Consider the following 25,052-nt stretch of genomic DNA (forward strand, 5'->3'; position numbering starts at 1 on the left):
GCTATACACCAATAAATTAGGCAATCTAGAAGAAATGGATGCATTTCTGGAAAACCTAAATGACCAAAACTGGAACAAGAGGAAATAGAAAACTTGAACACGCCAATAACCAGCGAGGAAATTGAAGGAGTATCAAAAACCTCCCAAGACACAAAAGTCCAGGCAGGGCCAGATGGATTCCCAGGGGAATTCTATCAAACGTTTAAAGAAGAAATGATACCTATGCTACTAGAGCCGTTCAGAATGATAGAAAGGGACGGAATAGTTCCAAGCTCGTTTTATGAGGCCAGGATCACCTTAACTCCAAAACCAAAGACACCACAAAAAAAAGAGAACTATAGACCAATATCCCAGATGAACATGATGCAAAAACTCTCAACAAGATACTAGCCAATAGGACTCAACAGAACATTAAGAAGATTATTCACCATGCCCAAGTGGGATTAATCCCTGGGATACAAGGCCGGTTCAACACCCATAAAACAATAAAAAAAATCAATCTATAGATCATATCAACAAGAGAAAAAACAAGAATAATATGATCCTCTCAACAGATGCAGAGAAAGCATTTGACAAAATACAGTACCCATTTCGGGAACAAAACGCTTCAGAGTATAGGGATAGAAGTAACATTCTCCAGCATCTTAAAAGTCATCTATGAAAAGCGCACAGCAAATATCATTCTCAATGGGGAAACACTGAGAGCCTTTCCCCTAATATCAGGAACAAGACAGGGATGTCCACTCTCACCACTGCTATCCAACACAATATTAGAAATCCTGGCCTCAGCAATCAGGCAACAAAAAGACATTAAAGGCATTCGAATTGGCAAAGAAGAAGTCAAACTCTCCCTCCTCCCAGATGACATGATACTACTGTACATAGAAAACCCAAAAGACTCCACCCCAAGATTGCTAGAACTCATACGGCAATTTGGCAGTATGGCAGGATACAAAATCAATCCCCAGAAGTCAGTGGCATTTCTATACACTAACAATGAGACTGAAAGAAGAGAAATTAAGGAATCAATCCAATTGACAATTGCACCCAAAACCGTAAGATACCTAGGAATGAACCTAACCAAAGTGGTAAAGGATCGATACCCTAAAAGCTATAGAGCACTTCTGAAAGAAATTGAGGAAGACACAAAGAGATGGAAACACATTCCATGCTCATGGATTGGCAGAATTAATCTTGTGAAAATGTCAATGTATTACCCAGGGCAATTTACACGTTTAATGCAATCCCTATCAAAATACCATGGACTCTATTCAGAGAGTTAGAACAAATTATTTGAAGATTTGTGTGGAATCAGAAAAGACCCCAAATACCCAGGGGAATTTTAAAAAAGAAAACCATAGGTGGGGCCATCACAATGCCAGATTTCAGGTTGTACTACAAAGCTGTGGTCATCAAGACAGTGTGGTACTGGCACAACAAAAACAGACACATAGGTCAATGGAACAGAATAGAGAATCCAGAAGTGGATCCTCAACTTTATGGTCAACTGATATTCGATAAAGGAGGATAGATTATCCACTGGAAGAAAGACAGTGTCTTCAATAAATGGTGCTGGGAATACTGGACATCCACATGCAGAAGAATGAAACTAGACCACTCTCTTTCACCACACACAAAGATCAACTCAAAATGGATGAAAGATCCAAATGTGAGACAAGATTCCATCAAAATCGTAGAGGAGAACACAGGCAACACCCTTTTTGAATTCGGCCACAGTAACTTCTTACAAGATACACCTATGAAGGCAAAAGAAACAAAAGCAGAAATGAACTATTGGGACTTCATCAAGATAAGAAGCTTTGGCACAGCAAAGGATACAGCAACAAAACGAAAAGACAGCTGACAGAATGGGAGAAGATATTTGCAAATGACATATCAGATAAAGGGCTAGTTTCCAAGATCTATAAAGAACTTACTAAACTCAACACCATAGAAATAAACAACCCAATCATGAAATGGGCAAAAGCCATGAACAGAAACCCCACAGAGAAAGACACAGACATGGCCAACACACACATGAGAAAACGCTCTGCATCACTTGCCATCAGGGAAATACAAATCAAAACCACCATGAGATACCACCTCACACCAGTGAGAATGGGGCAAATTAACAAGGCAGGAAACCACAAATGTCGGAGAGGATGTGGAGAAAAGGGAACCCTCTTACACTGTTGGTGGGAATGTGCAACGGTGCAGCCACTCTGGAAAACTGTGTGGAGGTTCCTCAAAGAGTTAAAAACAGACCTGCCCTTAAACCCAGCAATTGCACTGTTGGGGATTTACCCCAAAGATACAGATGCAATGCCATGCCGGGACACCTGCACCCCGATGTTTCTAGCAGCAATGTCCACAACAGCCAAACTGTGGAAGGAGCCTCGTTGTCCATTGAAAGATGAATGGATAAAGAAGATGTGGTTTATGTATACAATGGAATATTACTCAGCCATTAGAAATGACAAATACACAGCATTTGCTTCAACGTGGATGGAACTGGAGGGTATTATGCTGAGTGCAATGAGTCAATCAGAGAAGGACAAACATTATATGTTCTCATTCATTTGGGGAATATAAATAATAGTGAAAGGGAATGGAAGGGAATGGGAGAAGAATTGGGTAGGAAATATCACAAAGGGAGACAGAACATAGGACTCCTAACTCTGGGAAATGAACTAGGGGTGGTGGAAGGGGAGGAGGGCGGGGGTGGGGGTGACTTGGTGGGGGGCACTGACAAGGGCACTTGATGGGATGAGCAATGGGTGTTATTCTGTATGTTGGCAAATTGAACACCAATAAAAAATAAATTTATTATTTAAAAAAAAAAGAAAATGCTCCACATCACCTGCCATCAGGGAAATACATACAAAACCACAAGGAGGTACCACCTCACACCAGTGAGAATGGGAAAAAGTAACAACACAGGAAACCACAAATGTAGTGGAGGATGTGGAGAAAGGGGAACCCTCCTGCACTGTTGGTGGGAATGTGAACTGATGCCACCACTCTGGAAAACTGTGTGGAGGTTCCTCAAAGAGTTAAAAATAGATCTGCCCTACGACCCAGCAAGTGCACTGCTGAGGTTTTACCCCAAAGATACAGATCCAGTGAAACACCAGGACACCTGTACCCTGATGTTTATAGCAGCAATGGCCACAATAGCCAAATGTGGAAGGAGTCCTGGTGTCCGTCAAAAGATGAATGGATAAAGAAGATGTGGTTTACGTATACAATGGAATATTACTCAGTCGTCAGAAACAACAAATACCCACCATTTGCTTCGACGTGGATGGAACTGGAGGATATTATGCTGAGTGAAAATAAGTCAATCGGAGAAGGACAAACATTATATGGTCTCATTCATTTGGGGAATATAAAAAATAGTGAAAGAGAATAAAGGGGAAAGGAGAAAAAATGAGTGGGAAATATCAGAAAGGGAGACAGAACCTGGGAGGCTCCTAACTCTGGGAAAGGAACAAGGGGTGGTGGAAAGGGAGGTGGGCGGGGTGTGGGGTTCCTGTGTGACGTGCGGTGAGAGGGGCACTTGATGGGATGAGCACTGGGTATTATGCTATATGTTGGCAAATTGAACTCCGATAAAAAAAAACAAGAATACATAACTCAGAAACGGGCCCTCAACTCTCGGGTCAACTAATATTTGACAAAGCAGAAAGGAATTTCCCCTGGAAAAAGGACAGTCCCTTCAATAAATGGTGCTTGGAAAATAGGACAGCCATGTGCAGAAGAATGAAACTAGACCATTCTCTTATACCATACACAAAGATTAACTCAAGGTGGATGAAAGATCTAAAAGGAGACCGCAATCCATCAAAATCCTATAGGAGAACACAGGAAACACCCTTTCTGAACTTGCCCACAGCAAGTTCTTGCAAGATACCTCTATGAAGGCAAGGGAAACAGAAGCTAAATGAACTATTGGAACTTCATCAGGATAAAAAGCTTTTGCTCAGGAAAAGAACAATAAACTAAACTAAAAGACAACCTACAGAATGGGAGAAGATATTTGCAAATGACCTATCAGATAAAGGGCTGGTATCCAAGCCCTTATTAAACTCAGCAGCAAAGAAACAAATAATTCAATCATGAAATGGGCGAAAGACATGAACGAAATTTCACCAAGGCAGACATAGACATGGCCAACAAGCACATGAGGAAATGCTCTGCATCGCTTGCCATCAGGGAAATACAAATCAAAACCACAACGCAGTACCACCTCACACCAGTGGGAATGGGGAAAATTAACAAGGCAGGAAACCACAAATGTTGGAGAAGATGTGGAGAAAGGAGAGCCCTCCTGCACTGTTGGTGGGAATGTGAGGTGATACAGCCACTCTGGAAAACTGTGTGGAGGTTCCTCGATGAGTGAAAAATAGAACTACCTCAGCAGCCATGGTGGCTCAGTGGTTTAGCACTGCCTTCACTTCAGGGTGTGATCCTGGAGTCCTGGGAACAAGTCCCAGGTCGGGCTTCCTGCATGGAGGCAGCTTCTCCGTCTACTTGTGTCTCTGCTTCTCTGTTTCTTTCATGAATAAATAAATAAAATCAAAAAAAAAAAAAAAAAAAACGAATAGAACTACCCTCTGACCCAGCAATTGCACTACTGGGTATCCCAAAGATACAGATGCAGTGAAACAGCCGGACACCTGCACCCCAATGTTTGTAGCAGCAATGTCCACAATAGCCAAACTGTGGAAAGAGCCTCAGTGTCCATCGAGGACAAGAATGGATAAAGAAGATGTGCTCTATGTATATAATGGAATATTCCTCAGCCATTAGAAACAACAAATAACCACCATTTGCTTCAACGTGGATAGAAATGGAGGGTGTTATGCTGAGTGCTTAATAATCTGAGAAGGACAAACATTGTATGGTCTCATTCTTACTGGGAACATAAAAAAACTGAAAGAGATTAAAGGGGAAAGGAGAGAAAATAAGTGGGAAGTATCAGTGAGGGTGACAGAACATGAGAGACTCCTAACTCTGGGAAAGAACAAGGGGTGGTGGAAGAGGAGGTGGGCAGGGGGATGGTGACTGGGTGACGGGCACTGATGGGGGCACTTGATGGGATGAGCACTGGTTATTTTATTAGATGTTGGCAAATCGAACTCCAATAAAAATATACAAAAATAATAATAAATAAAACAAGCCATCCCTGCAAGAAATATTAAAGTTGCCTCTTGGAGGGCAAAGCAGAAACAAAATGTTACATAAAACAAGGAAACACCAGAAAAAAGATCTCCAGAACGGAGAAAACAAGCTATACAATGAGAATATACATTTTATATCAATAATGAATTTGAATGTAAGTAAACTAAATGCTTCTATCAAAATACACAGAGTGTTAAAATGATTAAAAAAAAAAAACAAGATCCAACTGTAAACTGTCAATAAGAGACTTGTTTTAGAGCTAAAGACAGCTGCAGATTAAATGTTGGGGGCGGGGGTAAAAATATTTTTCATGCAAATGAAAGTCCAAAGAAAGCTGCAGTAGCCTTACTTCCCCTAGACAAACTAGACTTTATTTGTATGTTTTAAAGATTGATTGATTGATTTTTACCAACAGTGTGTGAGCAAGCAGAAGCAGGGGAAGTGGAAAGCAGAAGGAGAAGCTCTCCACAGAGCAGGGAGCACATGTGCGACTTCTAGGACCTGGAAATCACCACCTTAGCCAAAGGCAGATGTTTAATTCCCTGAGCCACTAACGGTTCCCCCAAACTAGACTTTAAACCAAAGACTGTATTAACAGATGAGGAAGGGCACTATACCAAAATAAAGAGGTCTATCCAACAAAAAGATCTAAAGATTGTAATCATTTATGTCTTCAATGTGGCATGTTAATACATAAAAACATGTTAATATATAATACAATAAATGATTACCATAAAGGTACTCATTAATAATAATACAATAGTAGTAAGGGACTTAAATACCCGACTTACAGCAATGTGGAAACAGCATCAGTTCACCTTGACTAATGGATAAAGATGATGTGAGATATATACATTAAATGGACTGTTAGTCATCAAAAATAATGAAATCTTACCTGTTGCAATGATAGAGAATATAGGGCTAGTCAAAACATGTCAGAGAAAAACAAATGACACATAACTTCACCAAATGTGGGATTGAAGAAACGAAACAGGAGGGCCTGGAATGCTGTGAATCCTCTTCTAAGTAGGAAGATTGCAGCAATACAGGCCTAGCTTAAGAAGTAAGCAAAACAGGGATGTCTAGGTGGCTCACCTAGATGCACCCAGCAATTGCACTACTGGGGATTTACCCCAAAGATAGAGATGCAGTGAAAAACCAAGAAACCTGCACCCCAATGTTTATAGCAGCAATGCACTGAGCATCTGCCTTCGGCTCAGGGCATGATCCTGGAGTCCCAGGATCGAGTCCTGCATCGTGCTCCCTGCACGGATCCTGCTTCTCCCTCTGCCTATGACTTGATTCTCTCTCTCTCTCTCTGTGTGTGTGTGTGTGTCTCGTGAATACAGAAGTAAATAAAAAATAAATATATCCAAAAAAGAAGCAAGCAAAACATAAACCTTCAACCCAACAGGAAGAGAAATAGAAGAAAAAAGATAGTAAGAGGGAGGAAATAAGATCAGAGATGAAATAAATTGAATATTGATTAACAAGGTAACAGAAAAGATCAATGAGTTGGTTCTTTAAAAAATACCAACTGAGGGAAGAAGTAAAATAGCAGAGCAATAGGGGGACCCTAAGATTGCCTTATCCTTTGAACTCAGCTAGATAAGTAGCAAATCATTCCAAACGCAATCTGAATGCTGAGAAAACAAACTGCACAACTGGCGGGGGTGGGGGGGAAGGCCATACTATGAAAAATTAGGACATACAGAGATGAGATTCCAAAGAGAAAAGAATCACAGGAGCTACAGCAGAGAGCCTTGCTCTCAGAGAGAGGATAGAGAAAGAAACAGAAAAAAACAGGGGATACAGATTGCCCCAGAGAAACACTTCCACAAAACCAGGGGAAAATTAGAGCAGATGATTATCGACAGATTTTACAGGCAGGGGAGCAAAAAAGCTGAAGGTTTAGAAGACCACAGCATGTTCCATCGCATATTTCACATCTTCTTAATCCATCTGTTCATGGGCAGCTTAGCTCTTTCCACTGTTTGGCTATTGTGGACACTGGGGTACATATGCCTTCACAAATCACTATTTCTTGTATCCTTTGGAATAAATACCTAATAGTGCAATTGCTGAATACTTCTATTTGTAACGTTTTGAGAAACCTCTATAATGTCTTCCACAATGGTGCACCACTTTGCATTCCCACCAACAGATTCTCCTTTCTCTGCATCCTCACCAACATCCATTGTTTGTTGACTTGTTTATTTTAACCATTCTGACTGGTGTGAGGTGGGATCTCATTGCGGTTTTGATTCGTATTTCCTTGATGGCATGTGATGTGGAGCATTTTCTCATTTGTCTGTTAGCTATCTGGATGTCTTCTCTGGAGACATGTCTCCATGTCTGTTCACATCTTCTGCCCATTTCCTAACTGGATTTTGTATTTTGGGGGTATTGATTTTGAGGAGTTATTTATAAACTCTGGATACTAGCCCTTATTCTGTTATTTCTGGATATCTTCTCCATTCTGTAAGTTGCCTTTTAGTTTTGCTGATCATTTCTTTTCCTGTCCAAAAGCTTTTTATCCTGATGAAGTGCCAATAGTACATTTTTGCTTTTGTTTCTCTTGCCTCTGGAGACCGTTCTAGCAGGAAGTTGCTGTGGGGGAGGTCAAAGCGGTTGCTGATCGTGTTTTCTTCTACGATGCTGATGGATGCCGGTCTCACATTTAGGTCTTTCCACCCTTTTTGAATTTCTATTTGTGTATTATATAAAAAGGGGTCCAGCTTCCTTCTTATACGTGTGACTGTCCAATTTCCCCAACATCATTTGTTGAACAGAAGTCTTTTTCCCCATTGGATTTTCTCTTCTGCTTTTTTGAAGATTACTTAAGCACAGATCTGAGGTCCATTTCTAAGTACTCTATTTTATGATCTATGTGTCTGTTTTTATGCCAGTAGCATACTGTCTTGATGATCACAACTTTAACACACAGTTTGAAGTCTGGGATTGTGAGGTCTCCTGCTTTGTTTTTCCTTTTTCAATGTTCCTTTGGCAATTCACAGGGTACTTTCTGGTTCCATACAAATTTTAGGAGTGTTTGTTCTGGGTCTGTGAAAAATGCTGGTGAGGTTCTAATAGAGTTTGCCTTCCATGTGTACGTGGCTACAGCCAGTCACTTAGACACATGTTAACAATATCTGTTCTTCCAATCCATGAGGAAGGAATGTGCTTCCATTTTTTCATGTCTTTCTCAATTGCTTTCATTAGTGTTTTATACTTTTCAGAATCCTGATCTTGACCCTCTTTGGCTAGGTATATTCCTAGGCAGAGCACATGGTTTCTGATGCAACTGGAAATGGGATCAACTCCTTGAATTCATTTTATTGTTGTTGTGCAGACTTCTGTAGTTGAGTTTGTATCCAGCACCTGTGCTGAATTCCTTTCTCAATTCTAGCAATGTTTTTGGTGAAGTCTTTTGGGTTTTCTATATAGCATCATGTTATCTGAAAACAGTGAAAGTCTGACTTCTTTGCCAATGTGAGTGCTTGCCTTTTATTTCCCTTTGCTGTCTGATTGGGTTTTTAAATATATATATTTTATTGGAGTTCGATTTTCCAACATCTAGTATAACACCCAGTGCGCATCCCATCAAGTGCCCCCATCAGTGCCTATCACCCAGTCACCCCATGTCCTTCCCCACTTCCCCTTCCACTACCCCTTGTCCTTTCCCAGAGTTAGAGGAGTCTCTCGTGTTCTGTCACCCTCACTGATATTTCCTATTCATTTTCTCTCCTTTCCCCTTTAATCTCTTTCACTATTTTCTATATTCCCTGTATGAATGAGACCATACAATGTTTGTCCTTCTCCGACTGGCTTATTCACTCAGCAAAATACCATCCAGTTCCACCCACGTTTTGAAGCAAATGGGTATTTGTTGTTTCTAATGGCTGGGGAATATTCCATTGTATACATAGACCACATCTTCTTTATCCATTCATCTTTTGATTGACAACGAGGCTCCTTCCACAGTTTGGCTATTGTGGACATTGCTGCTATAAACACTGGGGTGCAGGTTTTTCACTGCATCTGGGGTAAATCCCCAGCAGTGCAATTGTTGGGTCATAGGGCAGGTCTGTCTTTAACTCTTTGAGGAACCTCCACACAGTTTTCCAGAGTGACTGTACCAGTTCACATTTCCACCAGCAGTGCAGGAGAGATCCCCTTTCTCCACATCCTCTCCAACACTTGTGGTTTCCTGTCTTGTTAATTTTCGCCATTCTCACTGGTGTGAGGTGGTATCTCATTGTGGTTTTGATTTGTATTTCCCTGATGGCAGGTGATGTGGAGCATTTTCTCATGTGCTTGTTGGCCACGTGTAGGTTTTCTATGAAGAAATAAATGTTCATGTCTTCTGCTCTTTTCATGACTGGATTGTTTGTTTCTTCGCCATCGAGTTTAGTAAGTTCTTTATAGATCTTAGATACTAGCCCTTTATCTGATACGTTATTTGCAAATATCTTCTCCCTTTCTGTAGGTTGTCCTTTAGTTTTGTGTGTTGTTTCTTTGGCTGTGCAGAAGCTTTTTATCTTGATGAAGTCTCAATAATTCATTTTTGCTTTTGTTTCTCTTGCCTTCATGGATGTATCTTGCAAGAAGTTGCTGTGGTCGAGTTCAAAAAGGGTTTTGCCTGCGTTCTCCTCTAGGATTCTGATGGAATCTTGTCTCACATTTAGATCTTTCATCCATTTTGAGTTGATCTTTGTGTAGGGTGTAAGAGAGTGGTCTAGTTTCATTCTTCTGCACATGGCTGTCCAATTTTCCCAGCACCATTTATTGAAGAAACTGTCCTCTTTCCAGTGGATATTCTTTCCAGCTTTGTCAAATATTAGTTGACCATGGAGTTGAGGGGCCTTTTCTGGGTTCTCCATTCGATTCCCCTGATATGTGTTGTTGTCTGATTGTTGAGGCTAAGAACTTCCCTTACTATGTTAAACAACACTGCAGAGAGTGGGCATCCCTGTGATGTGTCTGTCCTTTTCCTTAGCACAAAAGGTCTGTTTTCCCCACTAAGGATGATATTACTTGTGGGTCTTTCATATATGGCCTTTATGATGTTGAGGTATGTTCCCTCTATCCCTACATTGTTGAAGGCTTTTATCAAGAAAGGATGTTGTTTTACCTAATGTTTTTTCTGTATCAGTTGAGAGGATCATAAGGTTCTTGTCCTTTCTTTTATTAATGTGCTGTACCGTGTTGATTGATTTGCAGATGCTGAACCATCCTGGTAGCCCAGGAATAAATCCCACTTGGTCATGGTAAGTAATACTTTAAATGTAACCATTTCATCTGATTAGTTACTACCTTGTGAGAATTTCTGCATCATTAGGGATACTGGTCTATAATTCTCTGGTAATGGCTTTTTTATGTACCATAAACTTTGAGCCAGTGCCCTGTCCTAAGAGTAAATGGAGGTCCACACTGTGCCAGATCCATAAATTTGGAGTTATAAAACTCAGGCCCACACTTGAGATAAAACACAGGAAGAAAATGCTGCCTGACAGGTATATAGCTATGGCATAGAGTGAAGGCAAGAATCTGATGGAAATCTGGGACACAAGAGGGAAGAATGTTTGCTTTTCTCTAAGGGATGAGGAGTGGCAGGTAACATCTGCTCCAGGGATGAGAGAGTGGGGTGACACCATTTCCCTTACCCATCAATACTGATCTACTCTCTTGAGCAATACAGCACTCCAGTGGAGGATGGATCCACTTACAAGCCCCACCACCATGTGCTCTGCAGTTTCATTTTTCCTCAGATTGTCTGCATGAGAACCAACAAGGCAAGACCTCAAACAGAAGATGAGAAAAAAAAACCCTTACAAGGACCAAGACTACTGATCACAGACTGCTGCAAGGGGTCAACTCTATTGGAAATAAGATCTAGCCTCTTTTAACAACCAGACCAAAACTCACCTCTTAAGACTGCCACACACTGGACAAGGTCCAAATACTCCCCACTGTAGGTGAAGAGAAATTCTGCGAAGGACTGACCTGAAGGTAGGGGCAGCCAATACACAACAGCACGGTACACATTATGAAACATTTCCTAAAGCATGAAGCCTAAGATAGTATAAGACTCTTCTTAACATAGTACTATTAATTATTAATGGATTATTACTACTATTAAGTTAATATATCACTATTACTTTCAGTACTAAGAATGTAACAGACTTCCACACACACACACACGCACACGCACACACACACACACACACAAACACGGAGTGGCCTAGACAAAATGGCAAGATGGAGGATTTCACACCAAAGGAAAGAACAGTAAGACTCCACAGCCAGGGATCTAATCAAAACATGTGTGAGTAACATGCCTGAGCAAGAATTTAAAACAATCATAAGGGTACTAGCTGGGCTTGAGAAAAGCATGGAAGACACCAGAGAGTCCCTTCCTAGAGAGATAAAACAATGAAAACAAAAGGTTTAACTTTAAAATGATACCACCAAGATCCATTTCATAGAGGAGTCCCAGAAGAAAAAGAGTGGAAAAGGGGCAGAATATTAATTTCATCAGGCAACCTCAGTGGCTCAGTGGTTTGGTGCCGCCTTCAGCCCAGGGTGTGATCCTGGAGATCCGGGATGGAGCCGGATTCTCTCCCTTTTCTCTTCTCCCCCTCTTCCCCTTTCCCTCTCATGATTAAATAAATAAAATCTTTAAAAAAATATTAATTTCATCAATGTACAGCTGAGAACTGCCCTAACCTGGGTAATGAAACAGACATCCAAATCCAGGAAGCACAGAGAAATCCCATCAAATTCAACAAACAATGTACAACACCAACACTTTTTATAGTAAACTTTGCAAAATACAGAGATAATCCAGAAGCAAAAGGGAAAAGAAATACCTAACCGATAAGGCAAGACACTGAAAAAATCAGGTTTGCAGTAGATCTCTCCACAGAAATATTACAGACCAGAAGAAAGTGGCAAATACACACAACATACTAAAGGTGGAAAAACGCAAGTTTTCCCACAACACTGTCATTCAGAATAAAAGTAGAGATAAAGAGTTTTCCAGGAAAAAAAAAAAAAAAAAAACGATAGGAGTTCATAACCACTAAACCAACCCTGCAAGAAATTCACAGGGGAATCCTTGAGTGGAGGAAAAAAAAGCCAAAACAAGAAAGAATATCATTAGAAACACCAAATCCACAGGTAACAAAAGGGCACTAAATTCGTATCTATCAATAATCATTCAGAATCTAAGTAGGCTAAATATTTCAATCAAAAGACATAAGATGTCACAATGGATTAAAAAAGAAAAATAAGACCCATCTATATGGCGCCTACAAGAGAGTCATTTTAGATCCAAAGACACCTGCAGATTAAAAGGAAGGAATTTAATGGTTTTCAAAAGGAAGCTAAAGTACTCATCTTTTCCATCAGGCAAACTGGATTTTAAAACAAAAACTGACAGATGAAGAATGGTAGTACATCTTAAGTATCCATGAAGAGGATCTAACAATTGCAAATATTTTTGTGTTCAACATGGGAACAGCCACATATACAAATCAGTTAATCACAAACATAAACTTAATGACTGATAATAATACAATAATAATAATACAGTAGGGGACTTTATATCCCACTCACAATGGACAGATCATCAAAGCAAGAGATCAACAAAGTCTGAGAGCTTTGAATTACACCTTGGACGGGATGTAGTCAACAGACATATTCAGAGCATTCCTATTGCAAGAGAATACACATTCTTCTCAGGTGCACATGGAATATTTTCAAGAATAGATCACATACTGGATCACAAATCGCCCCCGTTCAAGTACAAAAGTTTGAAATCATACCATATATATTTTCAGCCACAATGCTGTGAAACTTGGAGTCAACCACAAGAAAAAAATTGGAAAGATGACAAATACAAGGAGGGTAATGAACATCCTCCTAAATAATGAATGGGTTAACTCGATATTAAAGAAAAAATTGAAAAATACATAGAAACAAATGAAAATGAGAATATGAGAGTCCAAAACATCTGCAATGCAGCAAAGGCAGTCCTAAGAGGGAAGTAGATAGCAATTCAGGCCTGTCTTAAGAAAGAAGAAAAGTCTCAAATGCACAATCTCACCTTGCACCTAAAGGATTTAGAAAAAGAACAGCAAATAAAGCTTAAATCCAGCAGAAGGGAAATAGTACATATTAGAGCAGAAATAAATGATACAGAAACAAGAGAAAAGGTAGAAAGGACAACAAAGTCAGAGCTGGTTCCTTAAAACAAGAAATGAAATTGATAAACTTCTAGCTAAACTTATCAAAAGAAAAGAGAAAGGACCTAAGTAAGTAAAATCATGAACGAAAAGGAGATCACGACCAACACTGAAAGGAAATCATTGTTCTCCATGCAGATTCATGAAACACAGAACCAAAAAAAAAAGACTAAAATAAACAATATACATGTCAAGATACACACCTTGTTTCAGTTTGGACAGCATTGATTTTTCTGCATCAACTGAAGCACTCTTACCAAGCAAGAGACGTCTGGCTAAATCTTTTTTGTAGAAGGCTTCGAAAACATCTTTTCCTGTTTTAAGGAAAAGCACCTGAATGTTAGACTTGGAAAATGCAAAATGATAATACCAGATACCAATGAAATGACATGCTATATCCAATAATATTTGAAAATCATGTAAATATTAACAGCAAGTGAAACTAAACGGTCACACGTTAATGTGATTATATTTATATAAAATATCTGAAAATACATACATCCACATCATGAACAGTCAAATTATTGGTTGCCAGAAACTGAAAGCAAGAAAGTAATGATGAATGACTGCTTAATTTGCAGGGAGTTAGTTTATGATTAAAAAGTTAAAAGCCAGGTAATTGTGATGGCTGCCCAACAATGTGAACATACTTACCATTACTAAATTGTAAACTGTTTTAACTTACCAGTTTTAGAACCATAAAAACTATTCAATTGCAATTTATGTTGGGATTTGCACATAATTCTTTAATTTCTTCTACAAATGCTATTATTGTTTTAAACACTATTTTTAAAAGAATTTATTTATTTGAGAGAGAGAGTAGGCATGAGAGATACAGCCAGAAAACACAAGCAGGGGGAGCAACAGGCAGAAGCAGAAGGAGAACCAGGCTCCCCATTCCAGCAAGGAGTCCAATGCAGGGCTCCATCCCAGGATCCTAGGATCATGACTTGAGCTGAAGGCAGACACTTAACTGACTGAGCCACCCAGGCGCCCTGTTCCAAACTTTTAAATACACATTTTAAACCAGTCTACTCACCATTAATGAACCTAAATAAAACTATTACTTTATCTAGTAATTCTTCAAGTTCTTCATCTGTAGCTTCTTTGTTACCTGCACGAAGTTTTGAATCCACATACTTTGCTAAAATGTAAAAAATAACTTTCTAAGTAATGCTACATTTTCAAATATATACTACAAACAAAAAAAAAATTTCCTTTCAAATAAGTATTTTCCTCCAGAGCAAGGCGCATTTTCATAAAACAGAAAACCAATAATTGAGCTGATGGATAGAGAAATGGAAGGAAAATACGAGAAATAAATATTTCTTCTAAGTGCTTTTAATATTTCTATAACCTCAATGTCCAAATGTTGTAGCCATTTCTTCATACGATATAGTCCCATGTCCCCAATCTATTTTTAAAAATCGCAAAAAAGTAACGTGTTATATAAAACAGATTATATCAATCCCCAAATCTTAAAGATTAAGTGATTTATTCATTTCAAAGAACAAGAGAATATCAATTTGACATTTTGTTTCAACTTTCAGAAAGCATGTCAATAAAAAAATTACCTTAAAATATAAAATCATTAGGTTTCTTGTAAGAAAAGCTTTCGTTTATTTTATAAGAAATAAATAAGAATGAGAAAAAGAAGTAGGCCTATCTATAATTTTTTGTTTTATCTACTGATTTAAAAAATGCTGAATTTAAAACAAGCTAAAGGAACAGAAGTTTCTAAAGTGCTAGGTTACTATTAATTAAACAAATGAACAATGCCTTGTGAAAACTAAACCTGAGAAAAATAGTTTATTATAATCACTGATAGTCAATCTTATAATTATGATGAATTAGGAGGTCAAACTGAACTCCCGTCACATATTTAAATGAAATGCAATAAAGAATAAAGTATGTATTTCATAAAATTGAAAACCATACCTAGAAGCTGGGCGGGCTTGTTAGATCTTTTATTTATAAATGTTTCAAAAGCGTCTTTCATAGCAACAATAAACTTCTCATTCTTCAGAAAAGAAGTTGCAATAATAAAATCGATCTTATCTTTAAAATCCAGAAGCTCTTGCACCATTGTTTTATCTTTCACAGGATTAGTAACTATGCTGTTACCAAATTTCTGAAAAATACAATTACCTTAGATGGTGATGATAATTATTATTAAAAATAGCAAGTAAAACAACATAAATTTAACTTCAGTTACAAGACTGAGAATAGCAAATGTGCAGGATAGAAAATATGCAGAAAACATCACAAGGAAAAGATAGCACTAGATAAAAGGTAAGGTGCTCTAGAAATGAAGCCAAGAGAAATAAAGGTAAACTGATTATTTGAGTGGAGAACTATTTTGAAACATATTAGTAATGAAAGTCTATGGTGCCAAAACAATAAATCAAGTAAGGAGTATATTAGAGTCACAGGAATAAATAGAAGAAAATATCGGAAAAAGAAGAAAGCAATTGGGCTCAAAAGGGTTTATTTCATCTCTGTGCATTAAAGAAATGATTAAGCTACCAGAGCTTGTCAGCATCAGATTTTCAGAATTCTGGAATACAATGAGAAACCTACTAAAACCAAAGTGATGCTTACTGAAAAAAGTTGTGAAATAAGACAGTGTGCTATCATCTCCTCTTCAACTGCTTAAATGGTCTTAAAAGCAGTGAGAGAAAAGCAACTCATCCTGTGCAACAGATCTTCACTAATAATAAAGTCATTAAAAGCTATGATTAAAATGCTGGGTGAAAAAACTGTCACCAAAAGCTCTATAGCCAGAAGAACCTGAATCCTTTAATAGTGAAGGAAAATTAAGAAATTGTGAGATAAGCAACTGCTGAGATAGTTCTTTGCTAACAGACCTGCCCTATGTACTAAAGGGCGGAGACAGTCCAAGACGGTGGGGGAATAGAGGACCTTAGCTTCTTCTGCTCCCAGGAATTCAGCTAGATAGCTATTACATCATTCTAAACACCCGCGAACTCAGAAGGAGATCTAAGAAAAGAATTGCTGCAACAAATAGTGAAGTGACCACTTTCTACAAGGTAAGAGGTGAAAAGAAGTGAATCTGAGGCGATATACTAAAAGATAAACTGGGGGCAGCGGAGGAGCTTCGAGAAGCCAGCTGCTGGAAAGGGATATACAGGGGAGTGCAAAATTCCAAGAACCCTGCTGTGGTGGAGACATCGTTGCCTGAAACGTGCTCAGGTGGCGAATGGGGACAGTGTCTTAGATGGGACACTGTGGTCTCAGGATCCCTGGGGTCACAGGAAGAACAGAGGTGCCTGAGTGTGGCAGAATCCCCAGGTGGAATTCACTGGAACAGGGAAGCTGCCTGCAGTCAGCAAACCTATGAGTGGGCTGTCAGTTCATTGCTGCCATGAACAGTGAACGAGGACCTGGTCCAGCAACCACTTTGAAAGCAGGGGGCAAGGGATGCCTGTGTGGCACAGCGGTTTAGCGCCTGACTTTGGCCCAGGGCGCGATCCTGGAGACCCGGGATCGAATCCCACGTCGGGCTCCCGGTACATGGAGCCTGCTTCTCCCTCTGCCTGTGTCTCTGCCTCTCTCTCTGTCTCTGTGTGACTATCATAAACAAATAAAAATTAAAAAAAAAAAAGAAAGCAGGGGGCCAGCAAGCACCAGCACCCCAGGGAGACAACCATTGTCCCCAAGAGGAGACCTGCTGGTGCACACCATTAAAGTCTGCAGTGTTTGGAGACTTGAAATGGGATCACGTGCCTGAAATAGAAGAGCTCGGTCACAGGGTGGGTGAGTAAGGAGTGTGGACAGAGATCAGGGAGACAGGAGTGACTGACTGATTTTCCCTGAGGGTGCTCTGAGGAGTGGAGGCTGGAGATGGGGAGGCCTCCATTTTCACTCTCATCCTCTAAAGCTGCGTGGAAAGCCCACAAGAAACAAAAGCCACCTACACCAATTCAGAACTGCTTACTTAGCCTGGCCCCCTAGCAAGGGTGGTCCAAATCTACTCAGAACTAACAGAGCCCTCCCAAGATTATCAGCAAGAACATCCAATCAAGACCAAGTTTACCAATCATTGAGAACTGCAAAACCCAGCACGATAGGAATATAGCATGTAGAATTCATGTTCCTTTTCCCCATAATTCTTCACTCTTTCAATTTTAATTTTTTTCTCTTTCCTTTTCAATTTCTTTACTTCAACACTCTTACATCTTTTTTTAACTCTTATATTCTATCCTTTCATTGTATTTAATTTCATTTTTAGAAGTTTTTCTTTCTTTACTATTTTGGGATGTGTTTTCTAAGACACCAAAATATACACAGGATTCGGTATATTGCTCTGTTCTGTTCACTTGTCTGATTATATTCTTTTTTTAAAAACTTCCCTTAGATTTTGGGTCTCTTTCTAATTTGTTTATAGTGTTTATTTACATGAGGTCATTGTTGTCATTTTAGAATTCTGTTTCTGGGGATGCCTGGGTGGCGCAGCGTTTTAGCGCCTGCCTTTGGCCCAGGGCGCGATCCTGGAGACCCAGGATCGAATCCCACATCGGGCTCCCGGTGCATGGAGCCTGCTTCTCCCTCTGCCTATGTCTCTGCCTCTCTCTCTCTCTTTCTCTGTGACTATCATAAATAAATAAAAATTAAAAAAAATAAATAGAATTCTGTTTCTGTTCATCTATTCTGCTCCAGACAAAATGACCAGGTGGAGAAACTCACCTCAAAAAAGAGAACAAGAGGCAGTACTGACTGTCAGGGACCTAAGTCAATATGGATGTAAGTAAGATGTCGGAACTGGAGTTCAGAATAACAATTATTAAGATACTAGCTAGGCTTGAAAAGGGCAGAGAAGACATTAGACAATCCTTTTCTGGAGAAAAATAAAACTACAATTTAATCAAGTCAAAATCAAAACAGCTATTAAAGAGATGTAATGAAAAATGTAGATTCTAACTGCTAGGAAAAATGAGGCAGAAGTGAGAATTAGTGATATAGAAGACAAAACAATGAATAATAAAGAAGCTGAGAAAAGAGCAACTACTGGATCAGGAAGGGTGAATTCAAAAGATAAGTGATAAAACAAAACTATATTAAAATAACTGGGACCCTCGAGAAAAAAGACGGGACAGAAGGTATGGGGAGCAAATTATAGCTGAGAACTTCTCTAATCTGGGAAAAGAAATAGACGTCCAAGTCCAGGAGGCACAGAAAACTCCCCCTGACAAAATCAATTTTAAGAAAAGGTCAGCACCCCAACATGGAATAGCGAAGCTGGCAAATTTCAGAGACAGAGAAAATCCTGAAAGAAGCTCAGGATAAGACATTGATAACCTACAAGGGTAAACACATAAGGCTAGCAATAGACCTCTCCACAGACACCTGGCAGGCCAGAAAGGACAGGCATGACATATACAGCATACTGAATGAGAAGAACATGTAGCCAAGAATATTTATCCAGCTAGGATGTCATTCAAAATAGAAGGAGAGAACATGGATGCAAAAATTCTCAACAAGATACTAGCCAATAGGATCCAACAGTACCTTAAGAAAATTATTCACCATGACCAAGAACGATTTATTCCCGGGACACAAGGCTGGTTCAGCACTTGTAAAATAATCAATGTGATTCATCATATCAGCAAGAGAAAAACCAAGAACCATATGATCCTCTCATTAGATGCAGAGAAAGCATTTGACAAAATACAGCATGCATTCCTGATCAAAACTCTTCAGAGTGTAGGGATAGAGGGAACATTCCTCGACATCTTAAAAGCCATCTTCAAAAAGCCCACAGCAAATATCATTCTCAATGGGGAAGCACTGGGAGCCTTTCCCCTAAGATCAGGAACATGACAAAGATGTCCACTCTCACCACTGCTATTGAACATAGTACTGGAAGTCCTAGCCTCAGCAATCAGACAACGAAAGGACATTAAAGGCATTCAAATTGGCAAAGAAGAAGTCAAACTCTCCCTCTTCGCCGATGACATGATACTCTACATAGAAAACCCCAAAGCCTCCACCCCAAGATTGCTAGAAATCCTACAGCAATTTGGTAGCATGGCAGGATACAAAATCAATGCCCAGAAATCAGTGGCATTTCTATACACTAACAATGAGACTGAAGAAAGAGAAATTAAGGAATCAATCCCATTGTCAATTGCACCCCAAGCATAAGATACCTAGGAATGAACCTAAAAAGAGGTAAAGGATCTATACCCTAAAAGCTATAGAGCACTTCTGAAAGAAATTGAAGAAGATACAAAAAGATGGAAAAATATTCCATGCTCATGGATTGGCAGAATTAATATTGTGAAAATGTCAATGTTACCCAGTGCAATTTACACGTTTATTGCAATCCCTATCAAGATACCATGGACTTTCTTCAGATAGTTGGAAGAAACCATCTTCAGATTTGTGTGGAATCAGAAAGACCCCAAATAGCCAGGGGAATTTTTAAAAAGAAAACCATATCTGGGGGCATCACAATGCCAGATTTCAAGTTGTACTGCAAAGCTGTGGTCATCAAGACAGTGTGGTACTGGCACAAAAACAGACACATAGATCAATGGAATAGAATATAGAACCCAGAAGTGGACCCTCCACTTTATGGTCAACTGATATTCGATAAAGGAGGAAAGACTATCCACTGGAAGAAAGACAGTCTCTTCAATAAATGGTGCTGGGAAAATTGGACATCCACATGCAGAAGAATGAAACTAGACCACTCTCTTTCACCATACACAAAGATCAACGCAAAATGGATGAAAGGTCTAAATGTGAGACAAGATTCCATCAAACTCCTAGAGGAGAACTACTCTAATCTGGGAAAATAAATTGGCATCCAACACCCTTTTGAACACCCTTTTTGAACTCAGCCACAGTAACTTCTTACAAGATACATCCACGAAGGCAAAAGAAAGAAAAGCAAAATGAACTACTGGGACTCCATCAAGATAAGAAGCTTTTGCACAGCAAAGGATACAGTCAACAAGACGAAAAGACAACCTACAGAATGGGAAGCAATATTTGCAAATGACGTAGCAGATAAAGGACTAGTTTCCAAGATCTATAAAGAACTTATTAAACTCAACACCAAGGAAACAAACAACCCCATCATGAAATGGGCAAAAGACATTAACAGAAATCTCACAGAGGAAGACACAGACATGGCCAACAAGCACATGAGAAAATGCTCCGCATCACTTGCCATCAGGGAAATACAAATCAAAACCACAATGAGATACCACCTCACACCAATGAGAACGGGGAAAATTAACAAGGCAGGAAGCCACAAATTTTGGAGAGGATGTGGAGAAAAGGGAACCCTGATACACTGTTGGCGGGAATGTGAAATGGTGTAGCCACTCTGGAAAACTGTGGATGTTCCTCAAAGAGTTAAAAACAGACCTGCCCAACGACCCAGCAATTGCACTGTTGGGGATTTACCTTAAAGATACAGATGCAATGAAATGCCGGGAGGGACACCTGCACCCCGATGTTTCTAGCAGCAATGTCCACAATAGCCAAACTGTGGAAGGAGCCTCAGTGTCCATTGAAAGATGAACAGATAAAAAAAGATGTGGTTTATGTATACAATGGAATATTACTCAGCCATTAGAAATGAGAAATACCCACCATTTGCTTCAACGTGCATTGAACTGGAAGGTATTATGCTGAGTGAAGTAAGTCAATCGGAGAAGGACAAACATTGTATGTTCTCATTCATTTGGGGGATATAAATAATAGTGAAAGGGAATATAAGGGAGGGGAGAAGAAATGTGTGGGAAGTATCAGAAAGGGAGACAGAACTAAAGACTCCTAACTCTGGGAAACGAACTAGGGGTGGTGGAAGGGGAGGACGGCGGGGGGTGGGGGTGACTGGGTGGTGGGCACTGAGGGGTGCACTTGACGGGATGAGCACTGGGTGTTATTCTGTATGTTGGCAAATTGAACACCAATAAAAAATAAATTTATTATAAAAAAATAGAAGGAGAGGTAAAGACCTTCCAGGACAAACAAAATATAAAAGAATTTGTGATCATAAACCAACCCTGCAAGACATAATGAGATCCTCTCAGCAGAAATAGAGTTTGAAAGTAATACAGACCAGAAAAAAACAGAGACAATATACACAGAGAGTGACTTCACAAGTTATACAATGGCACCAAATTTCTATCACTCAACAGTTACTCTGCATGTATATGGGCTAATTGTCCCAATCAAAAGACACAGGGTATCAGACTGGATAAAAAATCAAGATCTATCCCTGTGCTGTCTGCAAGAAACTCATTTAAACCTAAAGACAAACTCCAGATTGAAACTGAGAGGAGGAGGTGGAAAAGCATTTAAATCATGCTAATGGACATCAAAAGAAAAGCTAGTGTAGCAATCCTTATAGCCCACAAATTAGACTGTCAACCAAAGACTGCAGTAAGAATGAGGAAAGGACACTATATCGGAATTAAAACATATATTAAAAACATATATAAAAAAAAGATCTAACAATTCTATATACTTACATCCTTAACATGGGAGAATCCAATTATATAACACAACAATAAGATAAAACACAGTGATAATAATACAATGATAGTAGGGGACTTCAACACCCCTTTAACTGCAACAAACAGATGATCGAAGCAGAAGATCAACAACAAAACAAGGGGCTTCGAATGACACACTGGACCAGATGAAAATCACAGATACATTTAGAGCATTTCACCCTAAAGTAACAATTCACATTCTTCTCAAGTCCATATGCAGCATTCTCCAGAAGAGGCCACATACGGGTCACAAATCAGGTCTCAATGGTACCAAAAAATTGGGATAATTCCCTGCATATTTTCAAATGGCAATGCTTTGACACTTGAGCTCAATCATGAGAAAAAAACCTTGGAAAGAACTCAAATACATGGATGTTAGAAAAAGCATCCTAATGAATGTTGGCAAATCGAACTTCAATTAAAAAAAAAAGGAATGAATGAATTAGTCAACCAGGAAATTAATGAGGAATTTAAAAATTCATGGAAACATGAAAATGAAAACGTAACTGTTCAAAACCTTTGAGATGCAGAAAAGGTAATCCTACTAGGGAAGTACACAGCAATACAAGCCTTTCTCAAGAAAGAACAGCCTTAAATACACATCCTAACCTTATACCTAAAGGAGCTGGAGAAAGAACAGCAAATAAAGCCTAACGCAAGCAGGAAAAGAGAAATCATATAGAGCAGTAATCAATGAAACATAAACCAAAAAACCAGTAGAACAAATCAATGAAACTAAGAGCTGGTTCACTGAAAAAATAAGACTGATAAATCCCTGACTACACTTATCAAAAGAAAAGAGAAAGGGCCCAAATTAGTAAAATCATGAATGCAGGAGGAAATCACAATAAACACCAAGGAAATACAAACAATTTTAAGAACATACAACAAAATTAGGCCATCTGGGGAAACAGATGCATTCCTAGAAACATATAAACTACCAAAACAGAAACAAGAAGAAAGAGAAAAACTGAACAGACCCATTACCAGCAAAGAAATTGAAACAGTCATCAAAAATCTCCCAACAAACAATGGTTCAGGGCTGTATGGCTTCCCAATGGAATCTGAAGAATAATTAATATGTACTGTCCTGAAGCTATTTCAAAATACAGAAATGGAAGGAAAACTTCCAAATTCTATGAGGCCAGCATTATCTTGATCCCAAAAGACACAGACCCAACCAAGAAGGAGGATTACAGACTATATCCCTGATGAACGCTGGGTGATGCCAAAATTCTCACCCAGTTAACAGACAACAGGATCAAGCAGTAATAAAAGGATGGACACCACGACCAAGTGGGATTTATTCCTGGGCTGCAAGGGTGGTTCAACATTCACAAATCAGTCAATCAATGTGATATACTACATCCATAAAAGAAAGGACAAGAGCCATACGGTCCTCTCAGTAGATGCAGAACAAAGGCATTTGACTAAGTACTGCAGTCTTTCTTGATTAAAATTCGACACAGTACAGAGATAGATAAAATATACGTCTGTATCATAGAAGCTAACAACAAAAACCTGAAAGGTAATACCATTCTCAGTGGGGAAAAACTAGAGTTTTTCCTCTAAGGTTAAGAATATGACAGAGATATCCACTTTCACCACGGTTGTTCAACACAGTAAGGGAAGCTCCTAGTCTCAGCAATCAGACAACAAAGAGAAATAAAAGGCATCTGAATTGGCAAAGAAGAAATCAAGCTCTCAATCTTAGCAGACAACAACTTATTTTAAATGGAAAACTCAAAAGACTCCACCTTAAAATGCTTAAACTGATACAGGAATATAACAAGTGGCAGGATATGCAATCAATGCACAGAAATCAGTTGCACTTCTGTACACTAATTAGAAAAAAGAGAAATCAAGTAATGAATCCCATTGACAACTGCATCAAAAACAAAGATACCTAGGAATAAACCTAACCAAAGAAGATAAGGATCTATATCAGGGATGCCTGGATAGCTCAGTGGTTGAGAGTCTGTCTTGGACTCGGTGTGATCCTGGAGGCCCAGGATCCAGTACCACATTGGGCTTCCCATGGGGAGCCTGTTTCTACCTCTGCCTATGACTCTGCCTCTGTGTGTCTCTCATGAATAAATAAAACCTTTTTTTAAAGAAAGGATATATATTCAGCAAACTATAAAACCCTTATGTACTTGAAGGAACTTGAGGAAGACGCAAAAATGGAAAATGTTCGTGGACTGGAAGAATAAATATCGTTAAAGTGTCTACTATGCCACCTAGAGCAATCTATTCACTCAATGCAATCTGTATCAAAATAACTTTTCACAGAGCAGGAACAAATAATTCTAAAATTTGTATGGAACCAGGCCAGGCCTGAAGATGGCAGAAGAACAGGGGTCCTCAAATCACCTGGCCCCACCAACTTACTTAGATAACTTTCAAATCATCCTGAACACCTCCAAATTCGACCTGACATTTAAAGGGAGAACAGCTGGAACACTACAAAGAGAAGAGTTTTCAATTCTAGCAAGGTAGGCAGGTGGAAAAAAATAAAATAAAAAAGAATCAAGTGGGGGAGGGGCACCAAGAAGAGGTGGGCTGAAGCCTGGCAGGCAGCAAAAGCCTCCAGGACAGGAAAGCCCTACCCTGGAGAAGGAGGAACTTTAAAAATCCGCACAGATTCTTTCTGGACAGAAAAGTGTTTAGCAGGGCAATTGGGCAGAATGGCAGGAGGGGCAGTGAAGACTCCAATTTTCTAAGTCACTTTCAGAGGAGGGGCTCCTAGGGGGAAAGCAAAACACAAACTGTGGACCATCTGGGTAAAGTGCTGGAGTGTTTAGCTGGAGGGGCATTTGGGAGAAGCCAGTTGGTTAGGTGGGCAGCTCCAGACGGAGGTGTCTGTGTCCTGCTGCCTTCGGGAGCCCTGCCACCAGGAGCACGATCCCAGCAGCACAGGGCCCTGGACCCCAGGGCACCATGCAGACAAAGCCCACGATCCTGCACTCCCCCTGGGACAGGCAGAAGCAGGGAGGGCACAGGACAGAGAGGACTCTCTTGCCAACAGGTGCCCTGCAAGCTGTGCAGATCAGGCCACTGCACACTGAGAGCCTGTGTTAGTTAC

General features: G+C 39.6%; 1 protein-coding gene across 1 annotated transcript in view; it reads right to left on the reverse strand.

The window, feature by feature from the left end:
* The window catches only part of LOC140634846 (cullin-4B-like), a 41,709-nt gene that overhangs the window by 15,433 nt on the left and 1,224 nt on the right, over nucleotides 1–25,052 (reverse strand). The window contains exons 2-4 of the mRNA XM_072828507.1: nucleotides 15,372–15,564; nucleotides 14,473–14,577; nucleotides 13,637–13,747 (exon numbers count right to left, since the gene is read on the reverse strand). Of these exons, the coding sequence (XP_072684608.1) occupies nucleotides 13,637–13,747; nucleotides 14,473–14,577; nucleotides 15,372–15,564 (409 nt within the window). The remainder of the gene's footprint in view (nucleotides 1–13,636; nucleotides 13,748–14,472; nucleotides 14,578–15,371; nucleotides 15,565–25,052) is intronic.

This window comes from Canis lupus, chromosome 6, assembly GCF_048164855.1.
Source record: "Canis lupus baileyi chromosome 6, mCanLup2.hap1, whole genome shotgun sequence".
In the NCBI taxonomy this organism is placed as follows: Eukaryota; Metazoa; Chordata; class Mammalia; order Carnivora; family Canidae; genus Canis; species Canis lupus.